Raw genomic sequence first — 22,782 nt, 5'->3', positions numbered from 1 at the left:
GAACACTTCTACTTTGTTATGCATGGAAAACATCTTTTGTGAGCCAGGCCTGTTAATCAAGTATTTGAAGCAACTTCACCCCTGCAGAGAAAAGGCAGGCTGTGCAACGTGTCCAAATAGCTCTCATCACCTTCTGTCCTTTCCCTACTTAGCTGGCCAACCCCAGCATCACAAAGCAGATGGACAAAGGCAGAACAGCAAATAAGTAACTGTGGCCAAGGAGAACAAGCCAGGTTCTGTCTCACCTACGCTCAAGGACTCTGCTTGTCATGCTGGTGCTATAGAGACAACACAATTATAGCTACTTGCCAATCAAGATATCCTATAACCTGTGCTGCAGCAGAAAACAGGGAGCTGAAAAAGTCAGATGTAGCTGTGTCAGTGAGGCTCTGCTCTGAAGAAACCACAGGAGCTGTACATCAGCATGCTGAAGTCATCGTCCCCAGCCCTAACAAACTCTCCACGCTGAGGAATATAAAGGGCTTTGTTAAACCCTTTTTTACCTATAGGAATATCAGTAAAAATGACACATGTATCTACGGTGCCAGATCCCAAAAGTAACAACTATATTTTGTAAAGGCAGCGGAGCATAAAATGTTCTCCAAAGTGTACATTTCTGTGGCTGTAGTACTTGGAGCTATTGGAAGAGACGTGCGTAGGTTTCAAACTGAAAAAGGTTTGGACTACAGCAGCCAGTCCGTTGGTATTCTAGTACCTCCAGAATAGACAGATAATTAACTAAGTCACCAAGGCAGACTCTGTTCCAAAATAAGTAATCTTTCTAAGGGGATTTAGCTTAGTTCTACTTGTATTTGTTGGGTGGTTTTTTTTCTTAATATTTCAGGAAAAAGCTAGGAAAGAGATCCACCCCACAAGCCCAAGGAAAAGATCTCCCTGAAGGCACCAGCCAGGAAGAACACGAGCGCAAACTTGCGAAGATTACTATCGCAGTAACCTCTCTAAGGAGCATAGTAAGATTCCCTTTCTGAAATGAGCTACCGATAAGCCAAAAGAGGCTGTTGTAAGAGTAAACAAGTAGAAGGAAGAAATTTTAAAATGCACTGAGATTACTTATTTCACAGCAAAAACATGAATACTGAGAGAGTCTGCAACTGAGTCTGGTTGTCACCCAACTCACACAAACAGAGTGTCTGTCCTCTGAAGTTGACTCCTGCACAGGTAACCTACAGGCATGCAGAAAGCCTAACAGGTCCAAGACATGCTGGAAATGCCAGATGTGCACAGGTCAACTGCAGAACATCTGCAGGAGGTTCACAATCAGATATCATGATGATAAACAATCATTCCATATATGCACAATGAGCCCAGGGAATGTCATTGTACCAGTCTTCTACATGGGGGCAGCTCTGCACAGGAACGTATTCCTTGCAGAACACATTAGGCCTATCGAAACTGTCCGATTTTAAAAATGAAGCTATCTTCTCGCAGCAACTAGAAAGGTCATAGAAAAGCTTGTAAGCCTAGATGGAAATTAGGTAGAAACGTAACTTCATCCCTTTGACTTGAGCAGTTGCTATGAAAGGTTTTATGCAGCTCAGTGAAGCTACTTCTGTTCACCTTTCTTGAAATAAAACACGGGTAGTTCTAGGTACAGTTGTAAACAGGCACTTTCATATCCATTGATTAATAAATGAGCATCTATTGTTTTTCCCTCTGAAGCATGCTGCCTTTCCCATGCCCTTTCACCAGGTTCTGTCTGAACACAAAGACTGCCAAATATTCTGAAAGAGGTAGTCTGGCTGCTCTGCTGCTGTATCTGTGTGTGAAGAGCAGGTTGAAATCCTCACAAGGATGTAGCAAGTCAGCATCATTAGATCATAACTCTTAGATTGTTTGCACATGCTTTAATGATTGACACTTGTTAAGCAAAAGGGGAAAAAAAAGGCACACAAGATGAGAAGACATTATGGAGTTCATTTATAAAATAATGACATGCAATTTTGATTTATTTGCTTAAAAAGGTGTTTGGGGAGCTAAGACAATATAAGTAGGAAATTATTGTAATTTAAACAATGCAGACAGAGAGGAAAGTTACCACATAATTTAAAATACTTTTTTTTTTTTTTTACAATTTTGACAGATTAAACACAAAGATGAAAGCTATAAATAAAAACAACAAAGCAGAACAATCCCTTAAAGCATCTTCCCTACGATAACAAGGATCAGCCAGCCACCTTCTGAGATGGAATGATATGTATTAGGAAAAAAAAAAATCTAGCCTAGGAGGCTCTGAAGTGAAGTCCCAAATGTTTTAATCCTACAAATGTGTAGCTGAGATGATATTTCAGACAGGCGCTTGAAATTCTGTATTAGGGAACACAAGTACCCACACCTGTGAACCTAGACAGACACAGGCTCTGGAAGCCCAGGGATGCTCCACTGCCTCCCAAGTGAAGGAGGAAAGAAACTGAGTAGATATTGATCAAAACTGGACTGCCTCCCTCTCTCTGCACACCCCCACATTACCCCCTCTCCCTTTATACCAATACTGGTAAACACAGAGCCCTGCAGCAAGTCAAACCTGGCAGAAATCCATTCTTTTCCCCAGGCACATTAGTTGGCTGATGCTTCTGGGATCTGTTGGGATCTGTGCCTACCGAGTGAGGGTCTAGTGGTGCTTAGGTACCACCACCACCTTCTGGATTGGGGGTCTAGTGGGGAGGGGGCTATTATGTGAGTTTAGCCACCTCCCTGTTGACTTTTAGGGGCACCTGAAAATGCATAGCATATAACTGTAGGTACCTAGGATGCTTTTGGGTAAAACGCAGGCAGTATACTGAGACATCTCAGAGTACAATTGCAGATTTGAGCATTTTTCAGTTGGTGGGAGGTGTTTGGCACATCTAGCTTTTTCATCATCACGATTCTCACCCTCCCTTGGTAAGGTAAAGCAGAACTCTTCAATGATTTCTCAGAGGAAGTCACGAGCCGGTAGGAGAGCAGCAGAAGCCTGCCCAGAGGCAGGTGTGCACAGACACTGCACCTGATCTTGCTCGTTATGACACTCGGCAGGATGTACGCTGCCACACTTTGCAACAGCTGCATCTGCCAGGTCACCACTGGAAAGTCCTCAACGTGGCCACCATCTCCAACAGCGCACGCTCTTCCCAGGGGGCATGTGAGGCACATGCTCTCCAGGTAGCCTGGGATGGTGGCTCTTTTAGGGCTCAGAAAAAACTGCGGAGCTGGTTCAGTTAAGTTGGTTTCATTTTCAGTGCATGAAGGAGCAGAGAAAGAACTCATACTTCAGGAAACACATTGTCCTCTGCCAAAACCTGTTCTAACTAATTGTGAGGCTCACTTGTTACAAGGGTGCGCATCAGCTAAGTTACTGAAATAACCAGCTGGTAGGGGCACAGGATGAGGGGAAGGAGCACGTCCTTTTAGCGTTGTTCACACCGGTTACGAGAAACCCGGGGACGATGAGGCATAACCCGCACCAAGGAGAGCGGCCGCAAAGCCAGGTTGTTGGCGCAAGAGGCGGCAGCCTCAGCCTCGGCTCGCCAAGCAGCGCGACCCCCAGCGCAGCGCTCCGCGCCCGGCCGGCCCCGCCGCGCACCCTGAGGGGAGCCCGTCTCCGCCGCCCCGCTCCGCTCCCCGGGGCCCCCTCACCCTTGACGTCCTGCACCATGCCGATGGTGCCGCCCGTGTTGATCACCAGCACCCGCGCCTCGGCCTTCGAGCAGTCGGCGGGGGCCGCGGGGCACTCCTGGGTCAGGGCTTTGCCCAGAGAGCACGTCCCCGCAGGGCGCTGCCCCGGCTCTGCCGCCTCCATCGCGCTCCCGAGGAACCGCTACCTCCCGTTCGCCCGGCGCTAAGGGCAGTTATAGGGCGGCCGCCGGCCGGGCAGGCAGCGGGGTGGGGCCTGCCCGGGCCACGGCGCTGCCCCCAGAGGCGGGGCGAGCCGCCATGCCCGCCCTGCGGAGAGGGACGCGAAGAGGCGGTGGCTGGAGCTCGAGGGCTGCGGACGATCGTGAGGTACCGGCGGGGGGCGGCGGGGCCCCTCGCCCCGGGGGGAGGCGGAGGAGAGGGGTTGGGGCCAGGCCGCCCCGCCCCGCCCCGCCGCCAGCGTGTGGCACCACCCCTTGTACTTTGCGCCGCTGAGGCCGCGGGGCAGCGCCGGCCCCCGGCGGGAAACGACAAGGTCCTTCATGCTTGAAGGTGAAGCAAAGAGCAGCAGCGCGGTTTAGGCGCGCAGAGAAAGGGGTCACCATGGCTCGAAGTCGCCGCCGGCGAGGAGAGCGGCGGCGTCCCCTCTCTTTTCCAGAAAGCTCTTGGGGAAGAAGGCAGGAACGTTCTCTGCTTACCTGGGTGCTGAGGTGACTCGTTCCTAAAACTTAAGTGTCCTAATCTGGACCCTCGGTTTTCACCCAGGTTTTCTTAGGAGAGAGGAAAGAGCTTGCACCTTCAGGCTGCCTGTCGAGCCTGGGCCAAATGGGGACAGTCTGGTACAATACTGCCTGCTGACAACTGTCATACAGAAAATAAGGAAGGGTCTGGAAGGGTCTCCTTGGGCAAAGATGAGAGCTGTGGAATAAGTAACAGTCAGCAGCCTGCAAAACCACAACCTATCCAGACTGATCTCAGTTAAGTCAAGCATCCATATGCAGTACTCTTGTGTAGACTCGATGGTAGTATTAGCCCACAAACTCCTTTATTTGAGCTCTTCTGTCCCTTTGAGGACATTCACCCGCAAGGATTGGTATTTCCTGGAAACCTGTGTACACAGAATGTTTCTTAATATAGCCAGATCAAACATGCAGTTATGAAAGATAGCTTCTCTTTCTCAGCAGTCTTCCCAAAAGCACTTGGAGTTAAAAAAGGTTAATGGTCAACAGAGATGCCCAGTTGTGCATATGATGATACCGTCTTTAGCCATGTAACTGGGACTTCTGAAAAAGAAATGAGTATAAAGAGGAGGGGGAAACTTACTACTTCAACCTCAGAAGCTCTCAATGTTTGTTTTATCCTGATGATCATCTCTGCTGTCATTGGCCGTAACTGCAAAAAGCTGGTTATTGGCAGGAGCTGAGTACCATGAACCTGAAATGGACTTTTCCCATGCAGTAGGGATACTTGAGAGTCTTTGCTGATGCACAGAAGAACACAGAGGAAACAGGTTTATGAAGCAGTGATAAGGTATGCACATCTACCTCACTTCAGTGCTCCATGAGAAATGGCAGCAGTAATATTGCCCATAGCCTGGGTGATGGTAATGATGTAGTATAATTGCTAGTGTCCTCAAAATAGATGGAGTAATGCTGAACTTCATATGGCTATGGAAAGCAGCGATGTCTTCTGGTCTTACAATACTAGCAGTTCCTCCAGTCCTTAGTACCTACAAAGCTGAACTGATGTGAAAAGAGCTGGTATTTGTAATAAATATCATAACAGAGTGGTGACTTGTCAGTTTAGGGTGCAGAAGACTCATCTTCATCCTTTCTAGATTGTAGACTTAACTGAGCTCCAGTTTATATTTCACTTGTTTGTTACCAACAATGTACTAGGCATTTCTCAAATTTTTCTCCATCTTCCTGTAAAAGTCTTCCTAAGGTTTCAGACGTACAAGCCCTTCTTCAACTCAGATGCTTCAAAATAGAAGCATTAAGCTTCAGAACTAAATACAAATTTAGGGTTTAGTGTCTAGATAAAAATAGTTGACACATCTGGATTAGAGGGCAATTTTGCAGGTAAAGGAAGTGGGGAGGTTTGATGAAAAAGGTGATGTTATAGGTATTTTACAGAAGAAGCTAGAGGTGTGTACCTTATAGACTCTGGAACTCAGAGAGGTTAATTGTGGGAAGGGGGGCAGATTAAGCTTTAGCATAAACCAAAATTAGCTGATTAAACCCTGTATTGGTGTCTAGGTTAGATACTGGTTTTACATTTAAGTCATATTTGGAGGGTATAAGGTAGTTTCTTTTGAGGAACAGGTGTGAGATCAAGTATAAGGAGGCCAAAGTTGGTTTCAAGGAAATCTAGTAAGCCTCGAGGTCTGTTGTCTGTTGTCATGAGATTTGTTATTACCGGACAACTGTAAAGCAAAATTAGCAAACTAGCTAGCTAAAAAACAATGAGCCAGTTACTGAGGACAGTAGCTGCTGAGAAGCCCAGTCTGCATGAGCTGAGAATGAGCTGCCACACAAGTACCTTGAGGCAAAACATGTAGCTTAAGTGTCTGACTTATTTAGTAAGCCAAAGGAAGAACATAGTTCCTGTAGGAAAGTGGTGGTATTTTTGGCTCCAGGTCATATGAACTTAATTTGTACCCTGTGCTGCAATATTTAAATAAAATTTAACTCAAATTTCAAGGTAAATTGAGAGAGAGGAATGGACACAAGTTGCTCTTGGGGAGATTCTGATTGGACATGGGAGGGAAATTTTTCACAGTGAGGACAGTCACCACTGGAATAATCTCCCCAGGGAAGTAGTTGACTCGGCCACATTGGACACTTTCAGGATTTGGCTGAACGGGGTGCTGGGCCATCTTGTCTAGACTGTGCTCTTCCTAGAAAGGTTGGATGAGATGATCCCTGAGGTCCCTTCCAACCTGTGATTCTGTGATGGTCCAAGCAATTTCTTCCACTTTCAATTTCAATGCTTACTATTCCAACAGAAACACATTTTATGCACTCCTGCCAAGTTGTCAATCTCTTATACTGAGTGGCCCAAAACTCGGCACAGAATTCTAGATGTGGCTGCATAAGTGACAAGTAGAGGGGAATAATTGTTCCCCTTAATCTGCTGGCTGTAATTGTTTTGCTAATGCAGCCCAGCCTGTTAACTTTCTGCTAGCTTTCATTGCTGCAAGGGCCCTTTGCTGGCTCATACTTCATTCGTCCATAGGACCCCCAAGCCCTTTTTGCACAGCTGCTACTTAAATTTCAGTCTCCAGCCTGTACTGATTTATACAGTTATTCTGTGTCAGGTGCAGGATTATGCATTTGGCTTTGCTGAATTTTATGAGGTTCCTCTCAGCCCAGCCCATTCCTCCAGCCTGTTGAGGTCCCATCTTGCATTTCAGGTTGGACCATTATTCTGCTTTTAGTTTGTTCCTAAAGATCAACCAGCTCACCAGGGCTCCTTTGAACTTCAGGATGACCTCCCAAGATATCTTGCCTACTAGATCATGGAAGAAGCCAAAGTCTGCTTCGCTAAAGTCAGAGTCTTTAGTCTACTCTGTCTCTTCTTCACTTCTGTAATATGAAGGCCTGTTTGTGAAATACGTGCTGTTTGCCTTGCACCCAGATATACCACAGAACTTGACTGAAAGTAGGAAATATTATGTAATACTTGTTTGTTTTCCTTAGTTGCAAGAAGACCAAGGACTAGAGATAGCGCTGGTTGTAGCCAACAACTCAGCATCACACTCATGGTATCATACCTAATAAGGCTTAACTAATGTTTGATTAATGCTTAATTTTTAGTTAGCAAAAGATGAATTACTTTATAGCTGCAGCATAAATCAATGCTTGTTTATTTGAGACTCACTTGCTGTCTCAGAAAAATCCCCATCGTGGCAGTCCCTGCTTCCCCAGTAATAACAGTTGCACCTTTCCGTGAGGATCCTAAGCACTGCTATCTCAGGTACTGCAGCCAAGCCTACCCTTGACTGTCATTTCTTGACCAGCTCCCTCTTTTTTGTGAGTAGCAGGTCTAGGAGAGCACCTCCTGTATTCAGCCTGTCCAGCACCTTTACCAAAAAAACTGCCCTCAGTATCCACAGAATCTCTTGGATTGCTTGTCCCTCCTCCACATTGCCCTCTCAGATCTTGGGGTTGTAGAGTCCCCCATGAGAACCAGGACCTGCGATCAAGAGATGATTTCCCCCTAGTTGAAGGTACTTTCACCCACCTACTGTCCTTGATGAGGTAGCCTAGAGTAGGCAGCGATCACAACGTTGCCATTGCAGCCCTCACTGCAATCCTGACTAGAAAGCTCTCGAGAAGCTCGTAAACCTTAATCCGTAGCACTGTGTGCATCCCTTTACATAGAGCACAAAACAAGCCCCAACCCTCATCTTCATTGTCTTTGTGAAAGAGCCTGTATCTATGTATTGCAATACTTCCTTCACATGAACTCTCCCATCATGTCTCTAATTCCCATATCATCGCAACTCTTCAACTGCACACAGACATCTAGTCCATCCCCTTGGTTTCCCAAGCTGCACCTGAGGCAGGCCCTTGGTTGTCCAACTCCCTTGTGTGGGAGAGAACCTCCCCTGTTGCTCTGTTTGGTGTACGCTTCCACCCACTGATGGACCTAACTTTAGGTCTCCCTCAATAATTTTGCAAGCCCATTGACAAAGATGTTGCTGCCTCCCTGTCAGGTGGAACCCATCTCTGGTAGTCCTTGTTCCCCAAATACAGCTTTCGAGCTGTAGAACCCTGAGTCCTGCCAATACCACCTGCCGTACAGCTACAGCTGGGTGTTAATCTGCAGAACATGTTTGCCCCAACCCAGGTCTTTCTCTTTGCCCAGGACGAACAAGGAAATGTCACCTGGGCTCCCATCACTGTTCCTGCTTGTAATAAACAGCATTTTGAGATTATTGTTTTACTAAGACAAAACAAAAAGGCTTAGTGCAATGCACAGTATACAATATATCTGTAAGTGTAAACTGGGGGCTCAGTTCCCAGTTTAAGATCATACTCTGGAAGTGATAAATCAGTGAAGATTAACATAATTGCAAATAGATGGCTTTATGACACTGCATTTGCAATTAATTTCAGTATAAAGAGCTCTTTAGAAACCAGTTCACTTAAAACATGTATTTCCCAGATGTTTTATGTATTTAAATGAGTACACTCTACCCATACATTCCAACGCATGTCTCTCATAGACCTCTCAATGGGCTTTAGCACAAACAATTTACAAGACCATAACTGAGAATATTATAAGGATATCAGAAATTTAGCTTGTGCTCAAGTGCTTGGAACAAGAGTTGTGCTAGCATAAGATAATTGCCTTTTTCACTGGATAGGAATCCACAGAATTCCTAGTAATTCAGAAGAAGGGTCTTACAAAAGGGGTCAACAGCATCTATCTCATGAAAAGGACTAGTCATTTATCTGGATTGGTTTAGGTGAAACAAGTACCTGGTAGTCTTAGTCACTGTGGGTTCTTCCTCTCTCCCTCTTTTTCTTAATTTTACAGCTGAACTTTCCCTTCAGCTCTCTCTCCCTAGTTATTAACATTTTGTCCCTTAAGTCATGGTGCACTTGGGAGCAGTGCTTGATTAGGAGGTTTTGGACCCCTCATGTTACCTGTCTCTTCATTCACATCCCACATCACTTCATCTATGCGCAGCTGTCCAGATGGCTGAACACTGAGCGGTAATCAAAATCAGAGGGTGAAAAAATAATCCTGGGGAAAAAATGTTGAAGGGCAGAGTGTTTTCAACCTGGATTAGTTTTCTGATCCAGCTCACTGGAAAGGCCCACTAACTGTTATACTGAGCAATCAGAAATAGCAAGAATAGAGATGGAAGCAAAAGGCTGAGGGTGGGAAGATCTTCAATCAACTCCTACGCTGAGTGAGATGCCCACAGAGCTGTGGCCTCAGTCCCAAATCCTGGGAGGAACCTGACTGGGGAAAAAGGGAAAAAAGAAAGAAGGAAAAAAAAGAAAAGGTAATCCCAGCTGCTCTTTTTTTTTTTTCCCCCAGAAGCAGAAATACTTAATACTTTTTTCTACTCCCCTAATACAGTATAATAGAATTAAACTCTTTCCCCTCACCTTCAAATAGACATTCATAAGGACAAAAAATGTGTCATTTTTCAATATTCACTCACTTGTCACAGTGCAGGAAAAAAAACTACCCAGCTAGCAGTTTTCAGCCCAAATTTTGTGTAAACTGTAGACTACTGACAGAAACAGCAATGATGTCTGAAGGCAGAAACAAACTACCTAGTTACTCCAGCTGCTGTTGTTTAACTGTGTGCATTGACACATCCACTGCAAAGCTTTCTAAACAAACAGATATTTTGGTTCTGCTGCAGGAAAACATTTTTTTCAAAAGAATGAAAACCAACACTATGTGCTATTGACTGCATACACCTGATAATCACTTCCTATGTTGGAATATAGAATTCTGCATGACATCGCGAGATTGGAGATGTGCCATCAGGTAGATCACCAGATGATATACAGGAACGACTCGTTGCACAAACTGATGGGGGGAGGACAGAAGACTAGGCACCAGTTTGAGAGATACCGTCAAGAGAATAGACAGGCATGGCGCTTACATAAGAAATGTTGGCACCAGAAAAAGAAACATAACAGGGAAGCTCAGAGAGTTGCAACACACGCGTTTCCCTGAAATGATGCTAGAGGCAACAGAATATTACCTAAGAGGATAGAGAATGCAAGCTTAGAACTTTTGTTTCCAAGAAGAACTTATTCCAGCATTTCTGATACCTCACCAAAAGGGCCAGGCTGTGCCTCTTAGGATGTAAGCCTGGGCAAAACAAAAGCATCTCTGAAAACTCAGGTGGCAAGGCTACATCTAAACGGTGATTTTTCTTTCAAGCAGAGAAGAACGGTGGCCTTGGATGACTTAATGGACATGAGTTCTGGATTTGTTATGAGTTTGAAGCAGGAGTTTTGGAATCAGAGTAGCAACCTGGTATTTAATAGAGGAAAGGAGTATTTAATGATCTGTATCTAATAGCATCCCATGTATGAGGACACTCACTAGCTGGAAGGAGTTCCTGCCATCACAGGAATTATTTCTTAATCTATCCATTAATACATAGCAAGTCATACTTTTAAGTGTTGTAAAGAGTAACCCTATCTCTTTGACTGTGCTTGACTAACAGCACCCATTTACTTTATATAGGCCTGTGAGCAGCCATCACATATTAATGACTTTTAGTTACTGTTTTGAAGCTGACAAACTGAAATATCTGTCCTCATATTATTACTCTCCTGAACTGTCCTGAATTCTGAGGTCTTTGCTAGTGTGTTGCTGCTATGTTTTTCCCTAATCAATAGAGCGCCTTTGTGTTATAGGGTAGATAGCTGAGTTGTCAAGCCTCAGATGATAAAACTCATCTTCATGTTGCATATTGTGCAGGACATTTAAAGCTCTTCAAGTATGGAACAACAGTTCATGCCAAAGACAGATGTGGTGCTACCCCACTGAGAAATGCCGTACAGCTAACTCCTGCAAAAGCAAAATTAGGGTAGGTTGGTTTAGTTTTTCCTTTACAAGCCTGCGGAGGGTAGAGAACGCAAGCTTAGACCTTTCTTTTCACAGAACTTATTCCAGCATTTCTAATAGCTCAACAGAAGGCCCAAGCTGTGTGTCGTAGGATGTAAGCCTGGACAAAACAAAAGGTATCTCTGAAAACACAAAGGCAATAGTTCAGGCAATCAGAACACTGGATAACAAATCCAGAACTCATGTCCATTAAGTCATCCAAGGCCACCGTTCTTCTCTGCTTGAAAGAAAAATCACCGTTTAGATGTAGCCTTGCCACCTGAGTTTTCAGAGATGCTTTTGTTTTGCCCAGGCTTACATCCTAAGAGGCACAGCCTGGCCCTTTTGGTGAGGTATCAGAAATGCCGGAATAAGTTCTTCTTGGAAACAAAAGTTCTAAGCTTGCGTTCTCTACCCTCTTAGGTAATATTCTGTTGCCTCTAGCATCATTTCAGGGTAACACATGTGTTGCAACTCTCTGAGCTTCCCTGTTATGTTTCTTTTTCTGGTGCCAACATTTCTTATGTAAGCGCCATGCCTGTCTATTCTCTTGACTGTATCTCTCAAACTGGTGCCTAGTCTTCTGTCCTCCCCCCATCAGTTTGTGCAACGAGTCGTTCCTGTATATCATCTGGTGATCTACCTGATGGCACATCTCCAATCTCGCGATGTCATGCAGAATTCTATATTCCAACATAGGAAGTGATTATCAGGTGTATGCAGTCAATAGCACATAGTGTTGGTTTTTTAAAATAAAATATATTTTTATGTGGAAAAAGAAAAGACATCTGTAAATTAAGGATGCTGAATGTTTTGGGGGAGTTTTGTTGTTGTTGGTTTTGTTTTTTTTTTTTTCCAGAACCATTTTTAAAGGCTGATTTTTCTATGAAACAAAGTTTTGAAATTCTGACCGACTCCAGTAATCCTACTCAAAGTGAACTTCAGTTATGTCAAAATGAAGATATATTTTCTTCTTCCCTTCGAAGTCAGAGCTTTAAAATTTTTGAATGGGTCTCTTTGATCAGAGATTGATCAGAGATGTGAAAGAAAATATTACATGACATATACAACTTAATATAGACAATTTAATGGCTCCATTTGAATTTGATCCAATCACCTACCGGACAGGCAAAAGCATATTCACCAGAGTCTCCTAAGTTCTCTCTGAAAGGAGTCCCACAGAGCATAAAATAGACTTTCTGTACAGTTTTAAACTAGTGATTATTTTCACGTGACTGTCATGTCTTTACTTCCTCTGAGTGGCACTGCAAAGGGGAAAAAATAAAACAATTAAAAATGCTTTGAGATCTCAGTTAGAAATAAATAAATGAAGTGGAATGTGTTTCTTTGTGACTATGACACGTAAAAAACCCGCGCTACACGTTTTTCATTATTTGAAAAAATGTTTTCCTGCAGCAGAACCAAAATGTTTGTTTGCCTAGAAACTTTTGCAGTGGATGTGTTGATGCACTCTGGTGGGTTGATATTGGCTGGACACCAGGCGCCCACCAAAGCCACTCTCTCTTCCCCACCCCCCCAGCTGGACAGGGGAGAGAATATGATGAAAGGGTCATGGGTCGAGAAAAGGACAGGGAGAGATCACTCACCAATTTCTGTCACAGGGAAACCAGACTTGACTTGGGGGAAAAGGGTTTAATTTACTACTAACCAAATCAGAGTAGGGTAATGAGAAATAAAAACTTCATCTTCAAACACCTTCCTCCCACCCCTCCCTTCTTCCCATGCTTAACTTCACTCCTGATTTCTCTGCCTCCTCCCCGCAGTGGCACAGCGGGACGGGAATGGGAGTTGCGGTCAGTGTATCACACGTTGTCTCTGCTGCTCCTTCCTCCTCAGGAGGAGGGCTCCTCGCACTCTGCCCCTGCTCCAGCGTGGGGTCCCTCCCACGGGAGACAGTCCTCCACAAACTTCTCCTACGTGAGTCCTTCCCACAGGCTGCAGTTCTTCCTGAACTGCTCCAGCGTGGGTCCCTTCCCCGGGGTGCTGCAGCCCTTCAGGAACAGACTGCTCCAGCGTGGGCCCCCCACGGGGTCACAAGTCCTGCCAGCAAACCTGCTCCAGCGTGGACTCCTGTCTCTACGGGTCCTGCCAGGAGCCTGCTCCACCATGGGCTTCCCATGGGGTCACAGCCTCCTTTGGACATCCACCTGCTCCGGTGTGGGGTCCTCCGCAGGCTGCAGGTGGATATCTGCTGTACCACGGGCTGCAGGGTGACAGCCTGCCTCACCATGGTCTTCACCATGGGCTACAAGGGAATCTCTGCTCCAGCACGTGGAGCTGCTTTTTCACTGACCTCGGTGTCTGCAGAGTTGCTCCTCTCACACATTCTCACTCCTCTCCCTGGCTGTTTTTTCCTCCTCCTTAAATACGTTATCCCAGAGGCGCTACCACTGTCACTGGTGGGCTCGGCCTTGGCCAACGGCGGGTCTGTCTTGGAGCCGGCTGGCATTGGCTCTACTGCACATAGGTGGAGCTTCTAGCAGCTTCTCACAGAAGCCACCCCTGTAGCCCCTCTGCTACCAAAAGCTGGACACGCAAACCCACTACACACAGAGTTAAACAACAGCAGCTGGAGTTATGGGCAAGAGGCAAAGGGCACAAACTGAAACACAGGAGTTTCCGTCTGAACGTCAGGAAACATTTTTTCCCTGTGACGGTGACGGAGCACTGGCACGGGGTGCCCAGGGAGGCTGTGGCATCTCCAGCCCTGGAGAGAACTCAGAAGCCATCTGGCCACAGTCCTGGGCAGCAAGAGGGTTGGAGCAGGTCACCTCCAGAGGTCCTTCCAACCTCAGCCTTTCTGGGATGCTGTGATAAAGAGGCTTTGCCAAAAGCACGTGTAGACAAGGCTGAAGCCACTGTTACCCATCAGCTGATAAATGAGTGCCTATAATGAGGGAAGGTGGATTTTAAAAATGAGAAGTGCTGATGCCTCCAGTAGTTGAATACCAGGCAAGGAGGGGGAGGGCTTAGAGGACCGAACGATCTCAGGATGTCCTTCTGAAGTTCTTTAGCAGCTTAACTCTAGGTGGATTTTAAGAGGTACGGGTGAGCGCCTATATTTACTTCAGAAAGGCTGATCTTTTGTGGCGCGGTTGCGCTGTTGTAGGCATCTGAGCTACCTGTTTCTAGAGCTTGCTCACGGATTTTACGTGAGCTTTTGTTTACAGCGCAGAGAGAGCTGACAGTTAACAGGAAGAGGGAGGCAGGGGATGGAATTTGAATAATGAAGGCATGGAGTGACTGGGGTGACTTTATCGAGCCAGTCACAACAGGCTCTGCCTTGCTTAAGCCGTGGTCAGATGTCTCAGGTCTGTTTACACTAACCACCTCACTTCGGCAAAACTCTTGACGTGCCCAGAGTGAGGACTTGGGGAGACAAAGGACTGTTCGCTCACTCGCGCAGATGATGGTCCGAGCGAAAAGAATTGCCTTGGAGAAAGTACAGACATGCTGCGGCTTGCTAACCGAAGGTGAGGCTTTTCTCTCAAGCTGAGATTTGTGGAGAATTTCTATAGTCCTGGGAGAGAAAAACACCGTTGTGTGCAACCGACAGATTTTTCAGGGCCTCCCCCACCCATTTTATTTTATTAAATAAGTATTTTGCCTTCACTTAAATGCGGATGGGGGAAAGGGAGCCTCTCTGCATCAGTTTAGAACTGTAGCTCTGGAGGTACCTGGGTTGGTCCTTGAAACTGCTGAACTATGTACGTTTTAGGCAAGGCAGCCTATTCTTAGGGCTCCGTTCCCCTGTATATCTTTCAAACAGCAACTGCACGCCATGGCGAGGATCGTGTACATCTGCCACAGTCCTTAAAACAGATTGACCCGAGATGCCAGTCTACATAGAAATGCCAGAAAAAGGCCATCCGAATTAGGATAAATTATAGAATCGCAGTTGAAACCAGGATACAAGTGTTGCGATAGACAGTGACAGGAGTTACACTGATCCTGGAAAATAATTAGCGCATTTTCTAGGGGCATAGTAACAGGGCTTTTTGTCCACCTTACCCTGTAGAAAGGGATAGAACAGAACAGAAAAAAACAAACAAACAAACAAAAAAAACACAACAACAAAAAACAAAAACAAACAAAAAAACCCCACCATCAAAGTATAGTTTGACCTGAAGTTTCCGTTCTGTCAAAAAAAACCAGAAACAAAACAAACTGGAGAAAAGCAGGTGGGACTCCAAAAAGGCTAATAAATGAAACAAACCTGAGGCTAAGAGGATATACCTGAGGAAGGAGAAAGGTATGTATTAATCCTCCAAAGGAGCGTTGAGGGAAGAGGCAACCTCTGAGAAGACTTAGTGAATCTGTAGAAAGATAGATTGCTGTTTTCTTAGGCACCGTGCGCAGCCATATGGGTAGGTGCTTCTCTCATCTCCGTCTGATGCTCCTGTATTTAGCTTTCACTCAGGCCCCAGAAATGTCCCGTCTGGGACGTGCTGTGACTGAAATCCCTTGGGGAAGCAGAGGGTATGGTGGTCGCTCCCTCTGCCGAGGGAGCTCTTCCATCCTGCGGGACAGGGACAGGACCGTCCCAGAGGTCCCCCCTTCAAGAGAGGAGAGTCACTCCCTTGGTGCCTTCACACCCCTGTGGTGTCCTGGCAGCTGTTCTTGGCATAGGGGGGAGCTCTTGGCTCTGTCTTGAGCCAGTGGGGCACCCGGGGGCCCTTTGCAAAGGGGCAGAGAGCAGAGCTTGGGCACTGTGCTTGGTAAGGGGGTACTGCTGCTCGCTGTGGGGCTCGCCGTCGGGGTGGTGAGCCAGCAGGCAGGCTGAGGTGAGTGGGGCAGGAGTGAGGTGCCTGCACCACGTGCCTTCCTGAAGGGTTATGGCCGCCACTCCTTCTCCCCAGCAAGTCCCTCCCTTGCAGCGAGTCACCTGGGGACAGAGAGCAGTGGGGATGTCACTTGGTTCCGGGGAAGGAGGGAGGTGAACGGGATGCTCCAAATGCCGGTATCCGTCTCCTCTCACCCTTCAAAAAGTGCCGAGACTGCTTTCTCTTCCAGAAACCACCATCAGAACTTCGTCTCTCACGGGTGGATGAGTTCACGTCCTTTTCACGCAACGCTTATGGAACTTGTCTCCTCTCTCCTTACCGGTCAGAGTGAGGAGCCCCAGGTGTTCCACAAACTCACCACCACGATGGTTTTCTTTTTCCCTCCTGTGTTTGGTCTTCGTACACCCCATGGAGGGTTTTTAAATCTTCACTTCTCATTTTGTTTTCTTCCTAAACAGAGAATAAAACACCCAGGGGTAACTTTCTCCCTGGATACCTGTGATTCAAAAAGGAACGGCACAGCTGCCAGCAATGTTTCAACATGTACAAAGCACTTTTTTTTGGTTGTGAGTAGTGAAAATCTAGACTGTGTAATCAGTAAATGAACAGCACAGAGGATGCATCTATCTCTCTGGGGCTTTTTTGGTCTATTTTTTTTAATACGGACAGAAAGCCCACATTTAAAAGATGGGAAACTAGATAAGATTTGATTAGAAACCTTGATATGGAGAGTATCTTCCACAGCATATATGCAAAGAGATCACAGAAAACAGCTATAGGGAGTTCCTCTGCTTTCTCTGGTTTAAAATGTTAGCGCTCTCTTGAGCTAGTTTTACTCGGTCTGGGTAGCAATTGTGTGCAGAATCCTCCTGCCCAGTCACCACTTAGGCGGGGAATTGAACAGGCACGCTTTAAATCTAACTATTTTACACGTTCTCTAAGGAACAGGTATTTCTTGGATTTTATTTATGAAGTAGAAGATAAGGAGGTAGAAGATACATTGGGAAAAAAACACAAAGCGATTGCTGCTGGTAGCAAGTCCTAAAATTAGAACAGTTACTGAAGCTAGAACAGTAGCAGAGACCCCCCATAGGATGCCAGCGCTACAGGATGAGGAATATACGCAGGGAAGCAGAGCGTGTGGTACTTGTGGGCTTCCAGAGAATACGCGCGTGCTTCTGGAATTAAGGTTTTCACACTCGCTAAATGGATGCTTTCAGCCAAAGTACATGAACAACAGCAGAACACTTCTAGAAATGGATGTGTTGTAATACTCCATTGTGAACCTTCGTATCACAGATTGGCATCAGAACGGAAACGTTTTCTTGTGTCCTTCTCTATGTGCACCTGCAAGACAGCAAGTCCAACTCAAAGCTTCGTGTCATGCTTCTGAAAGCATTCGCTGAGGATGCTATGATTATTATTTTCATATTAAGATCTAAGTTTTTGTCTTAATTTTATTGCTGCCAGATTTCAAGTTATTGTTTGTCAGTTGATTTGAACTGAGACAGTCCTTAATTTTTTTTCCTCTGTATTTTTCCACTACAACAGTATAGTCTCATGTGACTGCTTGCCGGGCAAGAGAAAGGGAAACACCACATTTGACAACGCTCCACGCCTGTTTCTCACTTCCTCGTGTTGTTACATGTAGAAAGGGCAGTAACAGATGGTGACACGTGCCGTCTTTGTCACTGTGTAAACATTAGAAGTGAAGTTCCAGAGAATTTCTGAGGTATTGTAAGGCTGAAAAACTACTTGCTCAGCAAAAAAACAAGATCTTAACAATAAGGGCACACAGATGTACGGAGATTAAACTGAGCTGAGCTTAAATTCTGGAGAAAGAGGCACATGCTGTTGTTGGTCACACCTTGGTGTAGTGACTGTCATGTTGTTCTAATCATTTTATTGTAACTTAAACTCAGCAAATACATGGAGTTATTTATGTTGGCATTTTGACTGAGCTTGCACAGAATGCAGAATTGATGAACTAAGATGCTCATGAGCCGGCATAATGAACACAACATGGCGGGGGCGGGGGGGGGGGAAGCAATAGTGGTGCGATTGGGACAACTATGAATAGAAGAAAAGGAACAATGCCTCTTAGTCAGTTCCTTGGAACTGATTTCCCCAGAGCAGGGAGGAAGAACATCTACAAGGCGAGCTCACCATGCCTGCAGGCACAGCAGCCAGGGCTCTTTGGAGACACATGGCCTGGGCGGGCTGCAGAACCAAGGGAACAAACCACCAGCTCCCTCAGTTCAGGGGCAGGAGTAGGGGGGCGGATAAAGGAATTTTCTTCATTTTCTAAAGCCCTTAAAAAATGTCAGTAGTTTATCTTGCCTGCAGCCTCTGTGAGGCCTGGGACTCATGTTGCACTTTGGTCCCACCTTGATGATTTTTGGGGTTGTCCTTTACCCGCAGGCATGGTGAGCTCGCCTTGTAGATGTTCTTCCTCCCTGCTCTGGGGAAATCAGTTCCAAGGAACTGACTAAGAGGCATTGTTCCTTTTCTTCTATTCATAGTTGTCCCAATCGCACCACTATTGCTTCCCCCCCCCCCACCCCCGCCATGTTGTGTTCATTATGCCGGCTCATGAGCATCTTAGTTCATCAATTCTGCATTCTGTGCAAGCTCAGTCAAAATGCCAACATAAATAACTCCATGTATTTGCTGAGTTTAAGTTACAATAAAATGATTAGAACAACATGACAGTCACTACACCAAGGTGTGACCAACAACAGCATGTGCCTCTTTCTCCAGAATTTAAGCTCAGCTCAGTTTAATCTCCGTACATCTGTGTGCCCTTATTGTTAAGATCTTGTTTTTTTGCTGAGCAAGTAGTTTTTCAGCCTTACAATACCTCAGAAATTCTCTGGAACTTCACTTCTAATGTTTACACAGTGACAAAGACGGCACGTGTCACCATCTGTTACTGCCCTTTCTACATGTAACAACACGAGGAAGTGAGAAACAGGCGTGGAGCGTTGTCAAATGTGGTGTTTCCCTTTCTCTTGCCCGGCAAGCAGTCACATGAGACTATACTGTTGTAGTGGAAAAATACAGAGGAAAAAAAATTAAGGACTGTCTCAGTTCAAATCAACTGACAAACAATAACTTGAAATCTGGCAGCAATAAAATTAAGACAAAAACTTAGATCTTAATATGAAAATAATAATCATAGCATCCTCAGCGAATGCTTTCAGAAGCATGACACGAAGCTTTGAGTTGGACTTGCTGTCTTGCAGGTGCACATAGAGAAGGACACAAGAAAACGTTTCCGTTCTGATGCCAATCTGTGATACGAAGGTTCACAATGGAGTATTACAACACATCCATTTCTAGAAGTGTTCTGCTGTTGTTCATGTACTTTGGCTGAAAGCATCCATTTAGCGAGTGTGAAAACCTTAATTCCAGAAGCACGCGCGTATTCTCTGGAAGCCCACAAGTACCACACGCTCTGCTTCCCTGCGTATATTCCTCATCCTGTAGCGCTGGCATCCTATGGGGGGTCTCTGCTACTGTTCTAGCTTCAGTAACTGTTCTAATTTTAGGACTTGCTACCAGCAGCAATCGCTTTGTGTTTTTTTCCCAATGTATCTTCTACCTCCTTATCTTCTACTTCATAAATAAAATCCAAGAAATACCTGTTCCTTAGAGAACGTGTAAAATAGTTAGATTTAAAGCGTGCCTGTTCAATTCCCCGCCTAAGTGGTGACTGGGCAGGAGGATTCTGCACACAATTGCTACCCAGACCGAGTAAAACTAGCTCAAGAGAGCGCTAACATTTTAAACCAGAGAAAGCAGAGGAACTCCCTATAGCTGTTTTCTGTGATCTCTTTGCATATATGCTGTGGAAGATACTCTCCATATCAAGGTTTCTAATCAAATCTTATCTAGTTTCCCATCTTTTAAATGTGGGCTTTCTGTCCGTATTAAAAAAAATAGACCAAAAAAGCCCCAGAGAGATAGATGCATCCTCTGTGCTGTTCATTTACTGATTACACAGTCTAGATTTTCACTACTCACAACCAAAAAAAAGTGCTTTGTACATGTTGAAACATTGCTGGCAGCTGTGCCGTTCCTTTTTGAATCACAGGTATCCAGGGAGAAAGTTACCCCTGGGTGTTTTATTCTCTGTTTAGGAAGAAAACAAAATGAGAAGTGAAGATTTAAAAACCCTCCATGGGGTGTACGAAGACCAAACACAGGAGGGAAAAAGAAAACCATCGTGGTGGTGAGTTTGTGGAACACCTGGGGCTCCTCACTCTGACCGGTAAGGAGAGAGGAGACAAGTTCCATAAGCGTTGCGTGAAAAGGACGTGAACTCATCCACCCGTGAGAGACGAAGTTCTGATGGTGGTTTCTGGAAGAGAAAGCAGTCTCGGCACTTTTTGAAGGGTGAGAGGAGACGGATACCGGCATTTGGAGCATCCCGTTCACCTCCCTCCTTCCCCGGAACCAAGTGACATCCCCACTGCTCTCTGTCCCCAGGTGACTCGCTGCAAGGGAGGGACTTGCTGGGGAGAAGGAGTGGCGGCCATAACCCTTCAGGAAGGCACGTGGTGCAGGCACCTCACTCCTGCCCCACTCACCTCAGCCTGCCTGCTGGCTCACCACCCCGACGGCGAGCCCCACAGCGAGCAGCAGTACCCCCTTACCAAGCACAGTGCCCAAGCTCTGCTCTCTGCCCCTTTGCAAAGGGCCCCCGGGTGCCCCACTGGCTCAAGACAGAGCCAAGAGCTCCCCCCTATGCCAAGAACAGCTGCCAGGACACCACAGGGGTGTGAAGGCACCAAGGGAGTGACTCTCCTCTCTTGAAGGGGGGACCTCTGGGACGGTCCTGTCCCTGTCCCGCAGGATGGAAGAGCTCCCTCGGCAGAGGGAGCGACCACCATACCCTCTGCTTCCCCAAGGGATTTCAGTCACAGCACGTCCCAGACGGGACATTTCTGGGGCCTGAGTGAAAGCTAAATACAGGAGCATCAGACGGAGATGAGAGAAGCACCTACCCATATGGCTGCGCACGGTGCCTAAGAAAACAGCAATCTATCTTTCTACAGATTCACTAAGTCTTCTCAGAGGTTGCCTCTTCCCTCAACGCTCCTTTGGAGGATTAATACATACCTTTCTCCTTCCTCAGGTATATCCTCTTAGCCTCAGGTTTGTTTCATTTATTAGCCTTTTTGGAGTCCCACCTGCTTTTCTCCAGTTTGTTTTGTTTCTGGTTTTTTTTGACAGAACGGAAACTTCAGGTCAAACTATACTTTGATGGTGGGGTTTTTTTGTTTGTTTTTGTTTTTTGTTGTTGTGTTTTTTTTGTTTGTTTGTTTGTTTTTTTCTGTTCTGTTCTATCCCTTTCTACAGGGTAAGGTGGACAAAAAGCCCTGTTACTATGCCCCTAGAAAATGCGCTAATTATTTTCCAGGATCAGTGTAACTCCTGTCACTGTCTATCGCAACACTTGTATCCTGGTTTCAACTGCGATTCTATAATTTATCCTAATTCGGATGGCCTTTTTCTGGCATTTCTATGTAGACTGGCATCTCGGGTCAATCTGTTTTAAGGACTGTGGCAGATGTACACGATCCTCGCCATGGCGTGCAGTTGCTGTTTGAAAGATATACAGGGGAACGGAGCCCTAAGAATAGGCTGCCTTGCCTAAAACGTACATAGTTCAGCAGTTTCAAGGACCAACCCAGGTACCTCCAGAGCTACAGTTCTAAACTGATGCAGAGAGGCTCCCTTTCCCCCATCCGCATTTAAGTGAAGGCAAAATACTTATTTAATAAAATAAAATGGGTGGGGGAGGCCCTGAAAAATCTGTCGGTTGCACACAACGGTGTTTTTCTCTCCCAGGACTATAGAAATTCTCCACAAATCTCAGCTTGAGAGAAAAGCCTCACCTTCGGTTAGCAAGCCGCAGCATGTCTGTACTTTCTCCAAGGCAATTCTTTTCGCTCGGACCATCATCTGCGCGAGTGAGCGAACAGTCCTTTGTCTCCCCAAGTCCTCACTCTGGGCACGTCAAGAGTTTTGCCGAAGTGAGGTGGTTAGTGTAAACAGACCTGAGACATCTGACCACGGCTTAAGCAAGGCAGAGCCTGTTGTGACTGGCTCGATAAAGTCACCCCAGTCACTCCATGCCTTCATTATTCAAATTCCATCCCCTGCCTCCCTCTTCCTGTTAACTGTCAGCTCTCTCTGCGCTGTAAACAAAAGCTCACGTAAAATCCGTGAGCAAGCTCTAGAAACAGGTAGCTCAGATGCCTACAACAGCGCAACCGCGCCACAAAAGATCAGCCTTTCTGAAGTAAATATAGGCGCTCACCCGTACCTCTTAAAATCCACCTAGAGTTAAGCTGCTAAAGAACTTCAGAAGGACATCCTGAGATCGTTCGGTCCTCTAAGCCCTCCCCCTCCTTGCCTGGTATTCAACTACTGGAGGCATCAGCACTTCTCATTTTTAAAATCCACCTTCCCTCATTATAGGCACTCATTTATCAGCTGATGGGTAACAGTGGCTTCAGCCTTGTCTACACGTGCTTTTGGCAAAGCCTCTTTATCACAGCATCCCAGAAAGGCTGAGGTTGGAAGGACCTCTGGAGGGGACCTGCTCCAACCCTCTTGCTGCCCAGGACCGTGGCCAGATGGCTTCTGAGTTCTCTCCAGGGCTGGAGATGCCACAGCCTCCCTGGGCACCCCGTGCCAGTGCTCCGTCACCGTCACAGGGAAAAAATGTTTCCTGACGTTCAGA

General features: G+C 46.0%; 1 protein-coding gene across 1 annotated transcript in view; it reads right to left on the bottom strand.

Moving 5' to 3' along the window:
* The window catches only part of ASPG (asparaginase), a 49,688-nt gene extending 45,652 nt beyond the window's left edge, over window positions 1-4,036 (bottom strand). The window contains exon 1 of the mRNA XM_064460883.1: window positions 3,634-4,036. Within this exon, the coding sequence (XP_064316953.1) occupies window positions 3,634-3,796 (163 nt within the window). The 5' untranslated portion in view covers window positions 3,797-4,036. The remainder of the gene's footprint in view (window positions 1-3,633) is intronic.
* Window positions 4,037-22,782: the final 18,746 nt, after the last annotated feature.

This window comes from Phalacrocorax carbo, chromosome 9 (assembly GCF_963921805.1).
Source record: "Phalacrocorax carbo chromosome 9, bPhaCar2.1, whole genome shotgun sequence".
Classification (NCBI taxonomy): Eukaryota; Metazoa; Chordata; class Aves; order Suliformes; family Phalacrocoracidae; genus Phalacrocorax; species Phalacrocorax carbo.
The sequence above is the reverse complement of the archived record's forward strand: the minus strand, read 5'-3'. Positions and strand labels throughout refer to the sequence as shown.